The sequence below is a fragment of the Pollachius pollachius genome (genome assembly GCF_949987615.1).
Source record: "Pollachius pollachius genome assembly, chromosome: 2".
In the NCBI taxonomy this organism is placed as follows: Eukaryota; Metazoa; Chordata; class Actinopteri; order Gadiformes; family Gadidae; genus Pollachius; species Pollachius pollachius.
In genome coordinates this window covers 4,858,375-4,875,231 of record NC_136935.1, presented here as the reverse complement: position 1 = coordinate 4,875,231, position 16,857 = coordinate 4,858,375, and the positions used below count along the sequence as shown (strand labels likewise).

General features: G+C 46.6%; 2 protein-coding genes across 2 annotated transcripts; both read left to right on the top strand.

Moving 5' to 3' along the window:
• The first annotated feature begins 1,935 nt into the window (after nt 1-1,935).
• sft2d1 (SFT2 domain containing 1) lies at nt 1,936-12,725 on the top strand. The gene is made up of 8 exons (XM_079758525.1): nt 1,936-2,159; nt 2,872-2,958; nt 4,223-4,305; nt 6,051-6,132; nt 7,523-7,558; nt 7,648-7,706; nt 9,384-9,413; nt 11,961-12,725. The coding sequence occupies exons 1-8, from the start codon at nt 2,097-2,099 to the stop codon at nt 11,998-12,000; spliced, it is 480 nt and encodes a 159-aa protein (XP_079614651.1). The 5' UTR covers nt 1,936-2,096; the 3' UTR covers nt 12,001-12,725.
• Nucleotides 12,726-14,485: 1,760 nt separating this feature from the next.
• Nucleotides 14,486-15,407, top strand: prr18 (proline rich 18; the record flags this gene model as incomplete). Its single annotated transcript, XM_079758849.1, has 1 exon — nt 14,486-15,407. The coding sequence occupies exon 1, from the start codon at nt 14,562-14,564 to the stop codon at nt 15,405-15,407; it is 846 nt and encodes a 281-aa protein (XP_079614975.1). The 5' UTR covers nt 14,486-14,561.
• Nucleotides 15,408-16,857: the final 1,450 nt, after the last annotated feature.

Here is a 16,857-nt window from a genome sequence, read left to right as displayed (position 1 = left end):
TCAAGGGTGTTTTGATTATTTTGATGTAACAATAGACTGTTCTCGCTATGCTGACTTTGTTCCTGTTGAAAATAGAAGGTGGAAACGCCCCTGACAGGATTGTCTAGTTAGACATCAACAATACCAATACCCTATCCCTGAGGAGAATGAGTGTATTTCACTGTGTATCCTCTAGCCTCAAGATTTATCTGCAATAAAAAAATATCTTGACAGCTTTCATCATCATTTAGAAATAAATGAAGCCTTTGAAAAGCAAGTTTGCAATGGTGCGATTTCTATCTGTGACTGCATCGTATCTTGTTGTTATATTACGGATGTTTATGAAAGGTTTTGTTCTCGATAGTTGATGTGATAGTTATATGACATGATGCCTTTCAACTAATTCCGTCAGGGTTCAACTCACTAGAGCTATTTAAAGAGATAAAATAATATAATCAGACACTTGATTATGAAGTTATCTCTAAATAGCTCTCCCTCTCACATTAATGGAATTAAATGGTGCGCTTTCATTCACATCTTCGCGATGTGACAGCAGTTGGGTCTTGATAAGTCTTGGTAAGCATTTATTTATGTGTTGGGCTCTAAAATCACTGGAGAGATGCTTTTGACAACTGCATGTAGGCCTACGTGATTGAATCAAACAGCTGCGCACTCATTTTGTGACAAGATTTTGGAATCCGCTGATCAATTTCATACAAAAATTCACATCGAATGATAATTGACTGCATGTCTCTGTAGCGTGTGACAAACTCGGCCGTCGTTTTCCTTACCTTTTTTGGTCCTCACGAAACATGACACTTAAGTGTATAACCACTAGATGGCGCCATTACCAAATAACCCAGCCCGTCTGTCAACGACGCCTCTTTGGGAGGCAAACTTCACCTTGTGGCAGCCAGCTTACAACCATCATGTACTCTTAATGAGATCTCTCACACAAACACACCTGGCCCTTTGTTTGTCAGCTTGAGGCCGAACTGGATCTCCATCTCAACATGAAGTGGCATACAGCCCACACTAAATTACACTAAAACTATGAGGCTGGTGCTATTTTTCTTGCATTTAGCCTGCATTAAGGAATGGAGAAATTCTAATTGAACTCCATGGGATGATCAACTTGTAACTCACTCCATTAACCATTATATGAGCTCACTCTTGCTAACTCACACCGACAGAGTATCCTGAATGTCAAGACATAAGTCATGGCATTGCTTTGGTATAATTCCACTGTCATGCCCTCGATTAACATAGACTCCAAAAATATGCAAATGGTTATTAAAGTGAATGGTTCAAATACATGCAAAAGTGTCGGTACTTGATCATGAAGTTCTCAGTGTGTAAGTGAACAGTGAAACCATGTGAGACCTTCCCACATCTCGTGGGAAGGTCATATGACTGCCTACGGTTGGACAGGAATCAGGATCCTGTTAGTAGGATGACGGGTTTCGGTCGCGTCGGCGATTCTCCCCCTCACATGTTTGCATTTCCAGCCCCTGGAAATGAAGTGAGGATTATTGAAGAATCCAATTGGTTACCTAAACTTTACTAGGCATAGGCTGATTGTTCATCCTAATTTCGCACCATGACAGGCTTTTAAAACAAAAAAGCGAGGTTCATTTCAATTGTCTCCTCCTCGTGTGCACTCATTATGGATGCATTATAAAACAGGCATATTATACAAGGCGTGTACTTAAACTTGATATAACGCTCTTCTTCCGGCAGCCAATCCCAGTTTTTGACAACGCCAATAGCGCGCGTTAGTATAAACATCGACCCGCCCCCAATGACTTGAGGGACACTTGCTGCGACCTATGGAATGCGTCGATACAGAAACCCCTCCTACTCAGAGGCACGTTCGGGGTGGAGATACGCCCCCCCGTACCGCGGCGGTGCCCACAGAGCGCGTCCCGGGGACGTCCCGTCTGCTTTCTACTGACGTCAGCGAGAAACTTCCGCCCGGACCAGCCCGGAAACCAGTCTGTAGTGAGCCTGATACACACTTTACTCAAAGTTAATTAGAACAAAACGAAGCGCTTTAGGTGACAAGTGCATAGAGATCAGCGGAAAACACAACAACATTGTCCAGCTCCGTCTCGACCATGGACAAGCTGCGTCGTGTGCTCAGCGGACAAGAAGACAACGAGGAGTCGGGGCTCACGCAGGTAATCTTATGTCAGTGTAGTGACGGTTACCGTTCATATAGACAATGATTTACATGTTAACAGTCGTTGTTTTGGTTTGAAACGTAACGTTAACGTTCGTACGAAGCTCGTACTCAATATGGTCCCTTGCAAACATCTGCAATGACTCCTGATCAAAGCTGTCCCGTGCTTCCTCTTCGTAGTCACACTGTAGTTGTTTTAGATGAGATAACAGTAACACCATAACAGTAACATTGATTGAACAGTGATGCATTAAATGTGTGTGTTGATACCTTTTGCACGCTTTCGCTGGGAGCAGGATCAAAGGAGGTAAGATTTGGAAATAATGGTTCTGTGTTTCTGTCATGATCTTTTTTTTGTTAATTAACTCCTAAGAAACCCGAAACTGGAGAAGCAACATGCATGTGTCGCAATGTGTCAGTGTTGTCGTTTCTTGCCTGAAGCCTGTGTTCCTTTCAACTGTCTCTTATGTCCAACGGTGTTATAGCACACGTGGTTAACGAAACAGACCTTCTAATGTAGACAGACACTAGTGTGTGTGTTGTGAACTATGCAGGGGGGCTGGATGTGGGTGGTGGGAGGGAGGGGGGGTATTTTCCACTAGAAACATGATAAACACAGGCTCCACACTTCCCTCTATTTACGGAAGGCTCAGGTCCTGGTGGGCTTGCGCGTCTTGCCCCCGTAACATCCTCTGATTGTTGTTCTGCAGATACTGGACGGCTCCACGCTCAACTACAGCACCAGGGTGAAATGGTTTGTCATCTGTTTCGCCGCCGGCGTCCTCTGCTCCATACTGGTGAGGAACTAGGAGGATCTGTCTTGAGTTGATGGGGATGTTTTGCATGTCAATGTATTTTGTAATGGTGTGTGTGTCCGCCCAGTTTCCCCTCTGATGTCGCAACCGCATCGACAGCACGTTTCCTGTGGGTAGTAGTTCTGGTTTTTAATAGAAACTAGTTCTTTTTTTATTTGAAAGCACCTGTTGAGCTTACGGAATTTATTGTTTTTTATTGTTGTTGTCGCGTTCTTCCTGGATAATGTTTCAAATGTATGAGAACGTTTTTTGCAAAGAGTTGCATTATTAATACTTTTTTTTCAAATGTATTTTTTTAGTTTGAGACAATAACACGTTTCGTTGTCCTTTGCTGTAAATATCTGTTTGAATATTCCTGTTTAGTCATTCAGCAGAGGTTTTATTCAACGGCTTGTAAAAACAGTGAATTTACGTGAAATATGGGAATTCTACCACCAAGTTGTACCTGATACCTATCTTGAAGATGGGAACATGGGTCGCCCATTTCAAAACATTTCTGTGCTATAATTTCCTGTTTCTCAACAGCAGTTTGTGATGAATTGTATACTACCATTCAAAAGTTTGGGGTTGCCCAGACAATTTCCTGTTCTCTTTGAAAACTCACACTTTTTTTCAACAGTTTTCAGCTGTGCTAACATAATTGCTAAAATAAGGGTTTTCTAATCCAACATCAGATTTATTATTGTCTTTTTTTATTCCAATACTGTTCTGAGGAAGATAACAACATCCCAGGCCATATCTTGAGGACCTTTTTTTTTAGTAATATTTGTGCTTTTGGACTGAGCTGCTTTTTACCTGACTGAGTGAATGTTTTAATAGCTGTATGTTTACTTTCCCTTGAGTAAATGTGTTAGTTGCAATTATCCATCGTCTTACCATCAGACTTCTAACTCCTCTCACACTAGGGGGGGCCCTATCTATGGGAACCAAAACGATATCCGCCAAAACATGTAATCAGGAGGTAGAGCTAGTTGACTTGTGACCGGAAGGTTGCTAGTTCAATCCCCAGCTCCCCAGACGAGCAGGCCTTGCGTAGTTGACTCCGCCGTCGGTGTGTGAATGTGTGTATGAATGGTTTTAACTCGCTTTGGATAAAAACGTCTGTTAAATGCCCTAAATGTAAGTGTAACAACTTAATTTAGTCAAAATGACAAGGAGCTATCATGTTATACACCGGGCTACCTCTGTTAATGTGTTACTAGGAAGCCGACCAAAAGCTGTTGTTTTTGTATTTTTGCCTTGCCAGGGCTCAGCATTGCTGTTCCTACCAGGTGGGTTTAAACTGTTTGCTGTCTTCTACACAATAGGAAACGTCGCTGCACTTTCCAGGTAAGCTGCACCGATGACCCTTTTACTCCAGTCCCGTGACTGGACTCACAGTAATGCAGTGTTCAGCGCATGTCATTCTGGTCACCTTTGGGTTTCGATGCATTATTTTATGTGTACATCACATCGCATATGCCATTCACTAAGGTTATCAATGATTTACTACTACAATTTTTTTTGATGATTTATTTATGCATATAGAACAATGGATGGATAAACTGGATCAATGTAGATTAAAATATAATTAACTACAGAAGCTCTTAAGGGAATAAAGCCTCTTCACATGGTAGCACTTTGAAGTAACACTATGTTGGCCCCATAATCCCATGAGTTTGATCTCATTGCTTAAAATTGCCATTGAATAGATACTAGTTTTATCACGAGAAAATGACTTTGCAAAGGTATTGATTCCAACTCTTGGGGGCGATCTTTTTGTTTGGAGGTGTCCTGTGTAAATATGTGTAGAGATGAGAGAAGCAAAGTGAGTCATCTGCTGTTTTCAGAGCCCAGGGTTACGGTTCACGTTGTTTGGTTCTGTGTTCGTTGTCAGATCCGTTCTCCAACTGACATCATCTGTAAAATCCTTCAGTAACCATCAGGTCGTATTTTATTGATTTTGAAGTTCAAATGCAGTCTCACCAATGTTCTGTTTTCAATGTTTGTTCAACGTCATCTTTTGAAAACCACATTCAACTTGAAACACCGCGTTCTAGTCTTAAGGTTTTTGTTGAAGAGTTTGAGACAATGTTTTTTTTTTGCAAGTTATACAAAGTACGAGCCTGGTCAGTGGTTCCTTCCTATAACTACTTGTTGGGGAGATCGGATCACAAACGAGGCGGCTGCCCCATTAAAAGGCTTCCCCTGATACCTTTAGTCAAGGAGCTGACATGTTAAGCTAGCTTAACTATTCATTCATTTGTTTATATTAATAATATATATACATCTTGCTGTGTCCCATTCGTGTGTCTGTATAAATTACACACAAATGCATAATTAACAACTAGCCTTACTCGAGCGTCACCACAGTGGGTGCTGCAGTGATAAAGCGCTGGGTGTGATGTCAGCGCTGACGTCGGGGTCTTAAATTAGTCTTTGTCTTGGGTGGCAGCAGCGGTTCCGGCAGCAGCATCCTGGTAGCGGATGGCATTGCTGCGTCCCACCCACTGGGTGCCCAGCAACCGAGGGGGGGGGGGGCTCCAGGCTGTCAGGGTGCACTTGTTGCAGCAGTGACGCCACTCACTCACACAGCCCCCTCTCTCGCTGCCTACTCATCGGCAGTGAGCTCGCCCCCGCTCACCCGCTCGCTCACTAGGCCCCGACGCTGTCCGTGTGAAAGGACATTGTGTGTCTGTGTGTCTGTGTGTGTGTCTGTGTGTCTGTGTGTGTCTGTGTGTGTGTGTGTGTGTGTGTGTGTGTGTGTGTGTGTGTGTGTGATGACGTCAGGGGCCCACCAGCGGTCTGAGCGACCGGAGCAGCAGGGAGGGGGCAGCCAGGGGGTTACGTCAAGCGCCCCAGAATGTGTCACCGTCGTGTGGGGAATTAAAGATGAACAATTGTTAGCCTTTTCAAATTGTTAGGACCATGTATGTGTGTGTGGTTAACCAGGTTTTGTGGGGATGTTTGAAAGAAGGCCGCTATTGCACTAATTGTCACGGCAGTTTTGTTTGTGGAGAAACCCACGCCAATGCAGCAATTCGTTATTAGATGTGAATTTAAACACCTTTTCCTTTATGTGTTTTTGCCCAAAGCACCTGTTTTCTAATGGGACCGTTCAAACAACTCAAACGCATGTTTGAACCAACAAGACTGATTGCCACCATTGTCATGCTGGTAATTACCTTTTCTTATTCGTTCATTCATTTAAGCTTCGAGTTGAACTGTACGTTAAGCTTTGAATAATAACCTGCACTCAACTGTACATGGATGTGGCCTCATTTTGTCTTATCAGTGCCGCTCAGTTTACAGTAAATTCTGTTATCTATTCTTGCATGCTATTATAAACGCCAGGCCCTACAAGCCTGAGGCCTTCTGCAGTTGCAACCTGCAGTTGGTAAACGTATTGACCCAAAACATTGGCTGTTTCTAAAACAAGTGAGCTGGTGCTATACACTCGCCGTAGAGTTCCCAATACGTGCTGGCTGGCTTCTTCCTCAATATGTAAAATGGTGGCTGAATGACTTGCCAACATTAGTAAGAAACCAGCTTGCCGGAAGTGAAGACATTGAGCTGGATGTTAATCAGCTGCGGGCATTTACCTCTCATCAACACTCCTTACGAATAGCGTAGTCTGCTGCTGACTAACGGGGTTTTAATGAGCGGACAGACCGGTTTGTAATGGATCATCATCACGTTAAAAGAATGCAGAGGAAAACATATCAGAGGTGCGTTAGAAGCGTGAGGAAACGTCCTCACCGATCTGAAGTGCATCGCTAGGTTACCGATGCACAGCGACCACATGGTCGCCGTGGCGTCCACATACATCTGGGGCCGACCGCATTCCAGGGCCCTCATGTCACTCACGTGGCCATTTGCACACTTGTGTTGTCATGGAAACCCAGTGATCCGTCCCGACTCAACTTTGTATCCACAATGGCGCAAATAATGGACACTTGGATACCAGACAATGGATTCCACTGTTTGTGTAAGAATACTTCAGAGGCGTGCCATTCTTTGAGTGGTGGGGGGGGTTGCAGGGGCGGAATATTGGACTGAATTGCGGTGTTTAAGAGATTAGCGGTAACCAGAAGGATGAGGAAGGATGCCTGCTGACCAGTGAGGCAGAGATCAGGACAGAGACATTTTGGAATGCAAGGCTTAACTGCAGAGTGGATCAGCATGTATGGTACTCGGGCCGACAAGAAAAATGTAATAACCCAATAAATTAAAATCCGACAAGGCAAATATTAGTCTCCTAATACCCTGGGATGGTTAGTTAGAGGTGTATGTGTACACAACGAAAGCGAAGCGATTATTCTACTTGCATATTACCACAAACTTTTCTACATATTTTTTCAAATATTTTATTCTGAAACACTTTTGTGGTTTGATTTTTACTTGTTTTGGCACTTTCAGGGCCATAAACCAAATGCTATTACGTTTGTTTGCAGAGACGAGCACCTGTGCATCTCACAAAATCAATCTGGTTACAATGAAAGCATGACAGGATCGTTATCATTATTTTACGACGTGAACTAACCCTTGACACTTTTCCCTTCCTTAGCTCTGCCTTGTCTTAACACTATGTGCGGCATTTTGGGTAAGTACATCTACCAGTTGTACTATCCCATATCACGAAGCAATGTTAAATAACTTCTCGTCTAACTATTCAATCTCTCTTTCATGTAGTGGCAAAAAAATCTACTGGCCATCATCTTCTGTATCTTGCAGTTTTTGGCAATGACATGGTAAGCTTTGTCCAGTGACCTCTCTCTGCCACCATTAAACTGTTGGCCAAACGGTTGTAATCGCTCACACCTATTCTAATAGAGGCATATTCTCACACGAGTGGGCTTAGGGCTGCGGGCCAGCTGCCTCCGCGCTGAGCTCCATGTCAATAGGGGTTGACGTGAGCCAGCTGACGGCCACCTAAGCTGATTTACGGCCCTGGGCGCGTGCTGCTGAGCCAAATCCTGCAGCACTTAACCGACAACTGTTTACGGGGGCTAGCTATTGGATGTGGGATTTGAGGCGCAGGTAAAAGTCAAAACATCATCAAAAACAAAATGTACATTTGTTTTATATGTGTGAATTGTTTACACGTATGCAGTACTCAATTCATTATTTTATCTGAGCAATTTGCAGAGGTTTGCGTCTTGCCTTTTGATTTGGCTGGCCAATCAGCCGCAGCAGGACTGCTTATCCTCTCCAATCAGAGGGGTCAGTCAGTTGTGACTTAAGGCAACCTGGCAGATTGGCCTTGAGGTGAACCCAGGACACGGAGGAGAAGGACCTTTTGTAATCCACGGTGGGGGGCCGGGGTCACAGGTGAATCACATCAGGGTGTACACAACGAGTGTGACTCGCTTATCGGTAGGAAGCCCCACCTGAGGTTTGACCCCACGCGGGGGGGGGGGGGGGGGGGGGTTGAGGTCGACCACACTGAGACCAAAACGTCCTTTCTGTCGTCTTTTGTTTGCGGGTCAGCCCTTCTTGTGTGTTCCTTTTTAAATCCGGGTATATTTGCACAGGACTCACCCAGGAATTGTGTTTGGTTTGTGTCCGTGGGACTGGACCCTAACCCCCCCCTCCCCCCTGCCAAACTCAGCCGGTCATGTGATGGATGAGTAGGAACAACAGTAGGCCCCACACAACGCTAAAACTAGAAGACCACATGACATGGGAATATTACTTTTCTACCTTGACGGGTCATTTCCTGATTGAGACCCATTCCAACAAATCCTGATGGGATGTCATTGGTGCATCTTCTTATCACTCCTTCTATGGCTATCAGTTGGCCTGGGACAGAAGGTCAAGAGCAAGAACTCCCTTTCCGTCTTTCCTTCAACTGCTTGTCAGTCGGAGCGGCGTGAAGCTGGGAGGGTCCGTCCTGGCCGGCAGAGAGCAGATGAGATTTGAATCACTTCCCAGAAAGATCAGGCTTATCATTCCACTTCCGCCATGAATTCCTCACATTTTTTCAAGTGTTCGGATTCTGTACCCAGTTCCCCCTGTTGCCCTGTGATGGTTGGGCATATACTGTGAGACAGTTATTTAGTGTTGCAGCTGAGTTTGGCTGGTGTTGCCCTGGTCTGTGCGTTGGTTGGTTTGGATGCTAGGAGATGTCTGTGTAATGGTGAATGATCGAATGATCTTCTAGATACCTTGAATTATGACGATGAAATATAACCTATATTTATAATTTACATTTTTATTTATTGTATTTATATTATTTACGACAACCTTTCATTAAAAGGGATTCAACTCAACACCAATGTGGTTATTGTGTTTGGGGGTATACAATTTAAAGCGCGCTATGATATGCGTTATATTGACTGGTTGAATTCTGTATATATTTTTTTTTTTTACAAAGCAGGCAAATCTATTTCCTTGACTTCTCATTATCGATCTCTTTTTCTCTTCAGGTATGGCATCTCGTACATTCCCTTTGCCAGGTAAGGAAACTATCGGAAAGTGTGTGTTTGTGTGTGTGTGTGTGTGTGTGTGTGTGTGTGTGATGTCATCAATGGCAAAGGTCGTTTTAATCTTCCCACAGCATTAGTCCACACGTTCTGCTCCGTGGCTAAGCTCACACAAACACACACACACATACACACACACACACACACACACACACACACACTACTTATTATCAACCATCCTTGTTTACTTGCTTACCATGTTCGGAGCTATGACGACGCCGCTACCACAACGCTTAACAACATGTTTTGGTTTACCTCGAAGCTGCTGTTTGTCTCCGCCATATGGCGCTAATCCCGCCCCCTCTCTGTGATACACAATTGGGGGCTTGTTGTCCCACACGGTCCCGGCGGCACCGCTGGAAGCCCTGCGCTCGATCTGGGACCGTGGCCCGGGGAACAGTGGCTTCTGTGAAGCCACTGTTCCCCGGGACAAGAAATGAACAACCAAGGAACACAATGGATCACCAAGTAACACAAACTGGACCGACCCCTTGAGGGACCGACTAGTGATGGTTATAGGACAATAAGTATTTTTACTGAAAATAAATACTATGAGGTATCCGGGCTTGGGGTGTGGGGGGGTTATGGTGCTATGATGTCTACTACCAAGTCTACTATAGGATACAACCAAAACGGTACGGAGATTTTGTTATTTCAGAATCCCCCCCAGAATGTCATTGGGTTCATGTCATTGATTGCTCAGTTTTTTTTTTTATTACCACAAAGCCATATGCCACAGCACCAAGATCCCCCGCCCCCTAGAGCTAAGTGCCAAATGGAGAGGGGGGGGGGCGGGGCTTGTGATGTTGTTTTCCAGCTGTGGACGGCCTCCCTGTCTCTTATTGGGTGACGCTCCGATGGCCCTTGGGTTAACCCCCCCCCCACCCCACCTTATCCAAGGAAAAGTGCATTGCGCACTGAGGCGACTTGATAATCCATCCTGACAGCTGAGACCCCCCACGGCTAAACACCGCTGGCCCCTTAAACACCCCCCCCCCCCCCAAAACCTGACGACAGCACGGGCCAGACAACAAAGACGTTCCGCTGCTCGTGGCCAATGTCGTGCCCGAAACAGAACCCAACGTTTTGCCGTAAATACGTGCCATTTATTTATTTCCGTTGCTTCTGAAACCCCTTCGGTGACGTATGGTCATTTTTACATCGTGTGTTGTTTTGGTCTTCCATCAACAAATGACTCCCCCCGCTGACGCCCCCTCCTCCTTCCTAATCCTCTTTGCTTTAATCCATTTTTTCATTTTGTTTAGGATCGGATTATTATCAAGCGTGTTTTTAAGACGGAAGTTAGTAATTTCCAGGGGTGTTTATCTGACCCCCGTCACCCTGACTACCGGCTATCTGGTCAGCAGGCCCCCCCCTGGCCCCTCACAGGTGATTAATGACCGCTACCTGGCTGTCTGATCTGTGGAGCCGCTCTCTGGGCCGGCCGGGCACCTGTCTCCCCCTCCCTGCTCTGGGTACCCCGTAGGAGGCAGGGGGATGGGGATGGGGGGGGGGCTTCCTGTGTTTAATCAGCACAGGAAACCCACGCAGAGTCGTTCTTTATTCACGCTGCTAATTTGGAGGAGGAACAACGAGGCATCCGATTTGGGTCTGAAAGCAAACGTGTGTGTGTGTGTGTGTGTGTGTGTGTCAGCGTGTGCGTGTCAGCATGTGTGTCAGCGTGTGTGTGTGTGTGTCAGCGTGTGTGTCAGTCTGAACGTGTGTGTGTGTCAGCGCTCGCGTGTGTGTCAGTGCGTGTGCGTGTGTGTGTGTGTGTCAGCGTGTGAGCACATGTGTCAGGGTGTGTGTGTGTCAACGTGTGTGTCTGCCTGCCTACGATATGAATGAGCGAGGTGGACCAATCGCTGTATGGCGGAGGTTTGGGGGAGGCAGGGTGCAGGCAGAGGAGAGGTCTTATCCAACCCACCCTCTCCCTCTCTTTCGCTCCATGTCTGAGGCAGGGCTGTGCCCCCCCCCCCCCCCCCTCCCATCCCCCCTGTCACTCCCACCACCTCCCCCACACCTCTCCTCCCTCTTAACCTTGACGTCGTTCCCGCCCTCCTCCACACAGCATTTGAGGGCAGCAGCCATTTAAAAAAAAAAAAAGAAGGGATAGAGTCTGCATAGCAACATGCCGCCGGCGATGTGGAGCTGGTGCCGGGTAGGCCAGGAGGTTTTTCCCTTGGTTGCCGTGGCGACCGCCGTGCATCACCCCCCCCTCCTCCTCCTCCTGTCTCCTCCCTTCAACAGGCAGTACCTGGCCAGCCTAGGGAGCCACCACCACTGCTTTCTAAGCATGCGGCGTCTAGGCCCCCCCCGCCAGCTCAGTCAAAACACACTTAGTAATTCATAACGTGCCCCGCCCCAAGCCGGTCAATAACAAGGGTAGCGAGTGCTGGATGTGTCGCCGTGGCTTACGTACGCCTCACTGCCAACGTGTGCATGGCGTGGTGCGTTTTGAAGCAGCCATTTCAAGCCAGGGTTTATTTCATCATTAACCCCTTTGGGTTTCCTTCACAGAGACGCTGTGATGAAGTGCTTCACGACCTGCCTGAGTTAAAGGAACGAGGAGGAGGTGGTTGAGGACTGACCTGAGGATAGCAGCTCCACTGTGTATGCTTGCTGTCCTGAGAGCGGACCCACAGTGTATGCTACATACATAGTGGACTTTGTATTATAGAATGTTTTTTGTTTTGTTTTTGCCAATCGTTTCCCTTTAAAATCCTTAACTTTACTGTGAGTTCTTCCTTAAGTCACTGAATTAGGAGATATATATCCACGCCTGCAATCATAATATAACACTCTCTGACCAATGTATTCATCATGGCATAAGATTAGAGTCATTTTAACACTTATTATTTATATGCTTGTTTTCTTGAGCATTTTATACATTTTGTCGTGCAGGGAAGTTTCCTTAATGTTGATATCCTTTTTCTGGCATCGTTTTTGTTTCACGAAAAAGCTTTTGTCCATGTTTGGATCAAAATGTACATACTTGATGAAACAATGCACATCATGTTTTGACCAATGAGAAACGTATATGAAAGAGTCGTTGAGTACATCATTGAAAGATAAAACTATGAAAAAAGAGGATAGAGTCGGATAGTCATATGTTCCATCTTCTACAACTTTCCTTCAGGTGACAGTGCCTTGCATCGCAGTTTATACACAAATGCATCATTTCAGAAACACAGAGGGAGTTTATCCTCAGCCACAGAGGCACACAACGTTTTGTTAGTGAGCACTGTTGTATGTGTGTACATCAATAAATCTCACCTCCCCCCAGCACCTACCCCTGAGGCGTGAATCTCACTGCTTCCTCTACCTCAATCTCATTATTTTTACAATCATATATGATTTTCCAATCATGTGTCGAAAGAACAACTCGGTTATTTCTGCATTGGCAAGCAACGTGACACGGTAGTGACCCAGTAACCCAAGGAGCCCCGGTTTCCCCCTGCATCGCGCCGGCATTAGCGCACAGCCTCTGAGGATGCGGTTGTCATGACAACCTCCAGGAAGAAGCATCCCTTCCCCCCTCCTCCGCCCACCATCAACGGTGTTCCCAGCGCATGACACACTTTCATTATGCTAATGAGAAACAGTGAGTGAGAGAGAGAGAACCACCTCACACTTCACCCAGAGTCCCCGCTACGATCTTTCTTGACCTCCCCTCGCTACTATGGTTCAGGCTAGCCGTAGATTAAGAAGCTATCTTTTAGTTCGGCACGTTCAACGCAGACCCCTTGCAACCCCCCACATGGGTTAGCCCTGGGTTATAACCCCGGGTTTCATTCTGGTCTACCTCCAGGATGGCAACATGTGATTAGGCTTGTTCACCAAATCTTGTAATGGAATCTCCTGTATTCTCGCTTAATCATAGTCCCCCGCCCCCCCAAAACACCCCTCAAGCCAACCCGCCAGCAGGGTGTATAATGTGATGGTGGATTAGGTTGGGCAAAATCTTTTTTCCCTGATACTTCTTCAACTGGCCGACAAATCCCCAGCTCACCATATTAGCGTCGCAGTAATCGGGAGGGATCATCAAACCATTCTGCGACTGTATCGCGGAAGAGGGGAGGGATTAGTTTTCTGTTTCCCCAAAACAACTAGTCTGCTGTTCATGACAGTATGAAGAGAATACGGATAACGATAATTAATTTAGCCCGTTGTAATCTGTCGCCTCTAATCTAAGTGACATATTCGGTTCTGCGTTGGTTGCGTCATTGAAACAACCTACACACTTATTGGAAGTAGGCCTACCTATAATTAAAAATAAACGACCATAGGTTATTAGGACCATAGATTATGTTATTAGAAATATTTAGGTCTAATATAATTGTCACTGTGTTTCATTTCACAGACAGACCTAAAACATCACCGGGAACAAGACAATTAGGTGATAGGCTGTTCTGTGTCGTAGGCCTTTGAGATGGTGTAGGCTAAATAGGCCTGTGGAATTGCATTATTTGTTATATTAATGGACTAGGCTATTTGATCTTCTTGAAGTAGCCTAGGCCTAGAAGTCTTTATCGGTATAAATTCGATTCTATCATAGAACATCAAATTGGCTTCATAAAATCTATAATATATCTGTTCTTGATAGAAATTGGTAGCATTAAAATATGTTGCACTATTTTTGCACGCGCTATTGTTCAGATGAAAGTCAGACCGTTGAACGAAAGCAATATTTAACAACAAAAAACGAATTTAATAATTTGTGTTAAGTTGTATTATTATTGTTATTGGTGTTCATGAAAAGAAAACCCATCGAGAATAAACGATCAATCCGAATTCCCGCTAAATAGTTCTCCATCCGTCAGGGTAAATAAAGGCATCCCTTGGTCCGTGTGTGTGTGTGTGTGTGTGCGCGCGCTTGTGTGTTTATGGCTTTGTTCCGCCGCCTGTACATCCTGGCCCCGCCCCCTGACCGACGCTATAAAGAGGCGGTCTGGCACCAGCAGCTCTCCAGTTGAATTCCAGCGGACAACAGGTGCAGGCAGCGACGCGCATTTGGATTTGGATGATGCCCGTACGGAGGATACTCGTCGCTTTGTACAGACCGGTGCGATCTCCATCCGCACTTTACGCTTCACTCCTCGACTCTGGTCGTTCGTAACGATGCCTTTCCCACCGATCAACCTCCACCAGAGGATCACGTCACCTGGTCGGGATCTGTTCCGGAAAAAGAAAACCACCGCGGTGCCCCTTCCGACCTCGGCGCTCGCGCTCAAACCCGGAGGGGAGGAGAAGCCCAAGACCGAGAAGGACAAGTTCACCAGGTCGTGGCCCGCCGCCAACCTGAGGAACCTGGGACGGAAACCATCCCAGCAGCAGAAGACCAAAAGCCCCACGCGGACACCCGCATTGGCGCAGGAGGAGCGGACCAAGTGCTCGTGGCTCCCCGTGTCCAAGTCCCAGGACTCGTGCGGGGTCGTCACGCGCTCCAGCTCCATGGAGTCCACCACCGCGCGGGGGTGCAGCAAGCAGTCCTCGCGAGGCTCCCTGGGACGCGCGGACCGTTCCGCCGCCGCGGGAGAGAAGGAGATCCAGTTCAGCCTCAGCCTCACGCCCGAGGCCATCCTGGTGATCCAGAAGCGGAACCTGGAGAAGCAGATGTTGGCCAAGCAGCAGAAGTGCTGCCTGGCCTCCACAGACCTGCGGCACCGGCGGATCTTCCCCTCCAAAAAGGCGCACGGACACGGGGGGTCCGGTACCGGGTCCAAGGGCTGCGGTGCCCCGCTGGCGAGGCTGGACGACGCGGAGCAGGACATCAGGGCCATCGTTAAGATATCCCTGCTCAACGACCAGTACAAGTACGACGATGTGGAGTACGAGGAGGAGGATGGGAACGTGGACGAGACGGTGGTCCGGAAGTGCAAAGAGTGGCTTAAGGGGGTGGAGAGTGCCGCCGCTTTCGGGAAGGTGGACAGACTGTCCACCCTGCCTCACCTCAAAGGCTGCTGATGCTGCCGCACTTTTTGACTCTTTGCACGAACTTGCTGCCAAGTAAGCCCGTAAAGCGGCGATCCACTCAAGGGAAGCGGCGCGCGTATCCGCGGGAGCGGAGCGCGCGCGCGTTCAATGTTTTCATGGGAGCCGAATGAAGTACCTTAATATTGTCTTCCGTTTTTTTGCACATGTCAATTGCTTTGTTTTTTATTTGTTTGTTTTTAACCGCGCGCCTGCAAGGAAAAGGCGTAATGGAACGCGCCCGCGCGGCCCCGGCGGATCTCCACGCGCGGCGAGCGGAGCGCGTTCCTTTGTGTCCCGAGAACAATGGCCGTCCACGGGAACCGGGTTCGATGGCCGTCTGATGGAAGTACAATGTTATTTCTCACACGGAGCACCTCTTTATACCTTTTGTACAGTATTTAACATTTGTGAAATATTTGAACCACTGTTTTTGTCAGACGACACTTTTATGCCAATTGAAGTAAAATAATATATACAAAAAATCTTATTTGAATGACTCGTTTCAAATGTGTTCAGGCCTATCGTATTTCAGATGGGGATTCTACTCCTTAATGTGCTGTCCTGACTCCCCTTCTGATCTTTTGACACTAACTGCACGGTCGTGCGTGGGTTAGCCTTGTTAAGCGTCTTAGATTTCCTGCTAAGCAGGGTTTGCCCATAAAGCGCAAGGATCCAGTGGCCAGGTGCGTCCGTTACGCCCTCAGGGTAATCACTCAGAGGCGTAATTGACACCTGGCAAACGACGTTGACTCATGAGGATGAACCCCTTTTGAACGCTATACGTAGTATTCACTGCAACACGGTATTCAAGTGGCCAGCAGACAGTGTCCAACTATACATCTTATGAACAAAGATGTTGCGTTTTAAATGAGTTGAGCGTCGGTGTTTTTCTGCCATACTCGTATCTGATGGGAAATAGTAGGCAATTCTAAACAGAGGGTAATAATGGCTGTATTAACTTAATGGCTAGTACTACTGAATAGAAAAGTTTAGTTTGCAGTGTGGTCAGAAAGTTTAGGAGGATGTGTGTGTGTGTTTGTGTGTGTGTCTGTGTTAATGAATGTGTGTGTGTGTGTGTGTGAGAGAGAGTGTATGAATGTGTGTGTGTGTGTCTGTGTTAATGAATGTGTGTGTGTGCGTGTGTGTTTGTGCATGCATAAATGCATGTGTGTGTGTGTGTGTGTGCTTGTGCATGCATGCATGCGTGCGTGCGTGCGTGCGTGTGTGTGGTGTTTTGTAATTGGGGGAGGTTATAACCCCATTACATTGTTCCCTGTTACTTGGTTACCAGAGTTTGTAGGATACAGGACACACCAGTGTAAGTCCTGAACGTTGACCTAGCTCAGCACAACAGCCTCGCTGCTCCACCACCGGTAAGCTATTTAAGAGCTCCTTATGTCAGGTTATGCATTCATAAATACCTATTCTTGTTTTAAGTGTG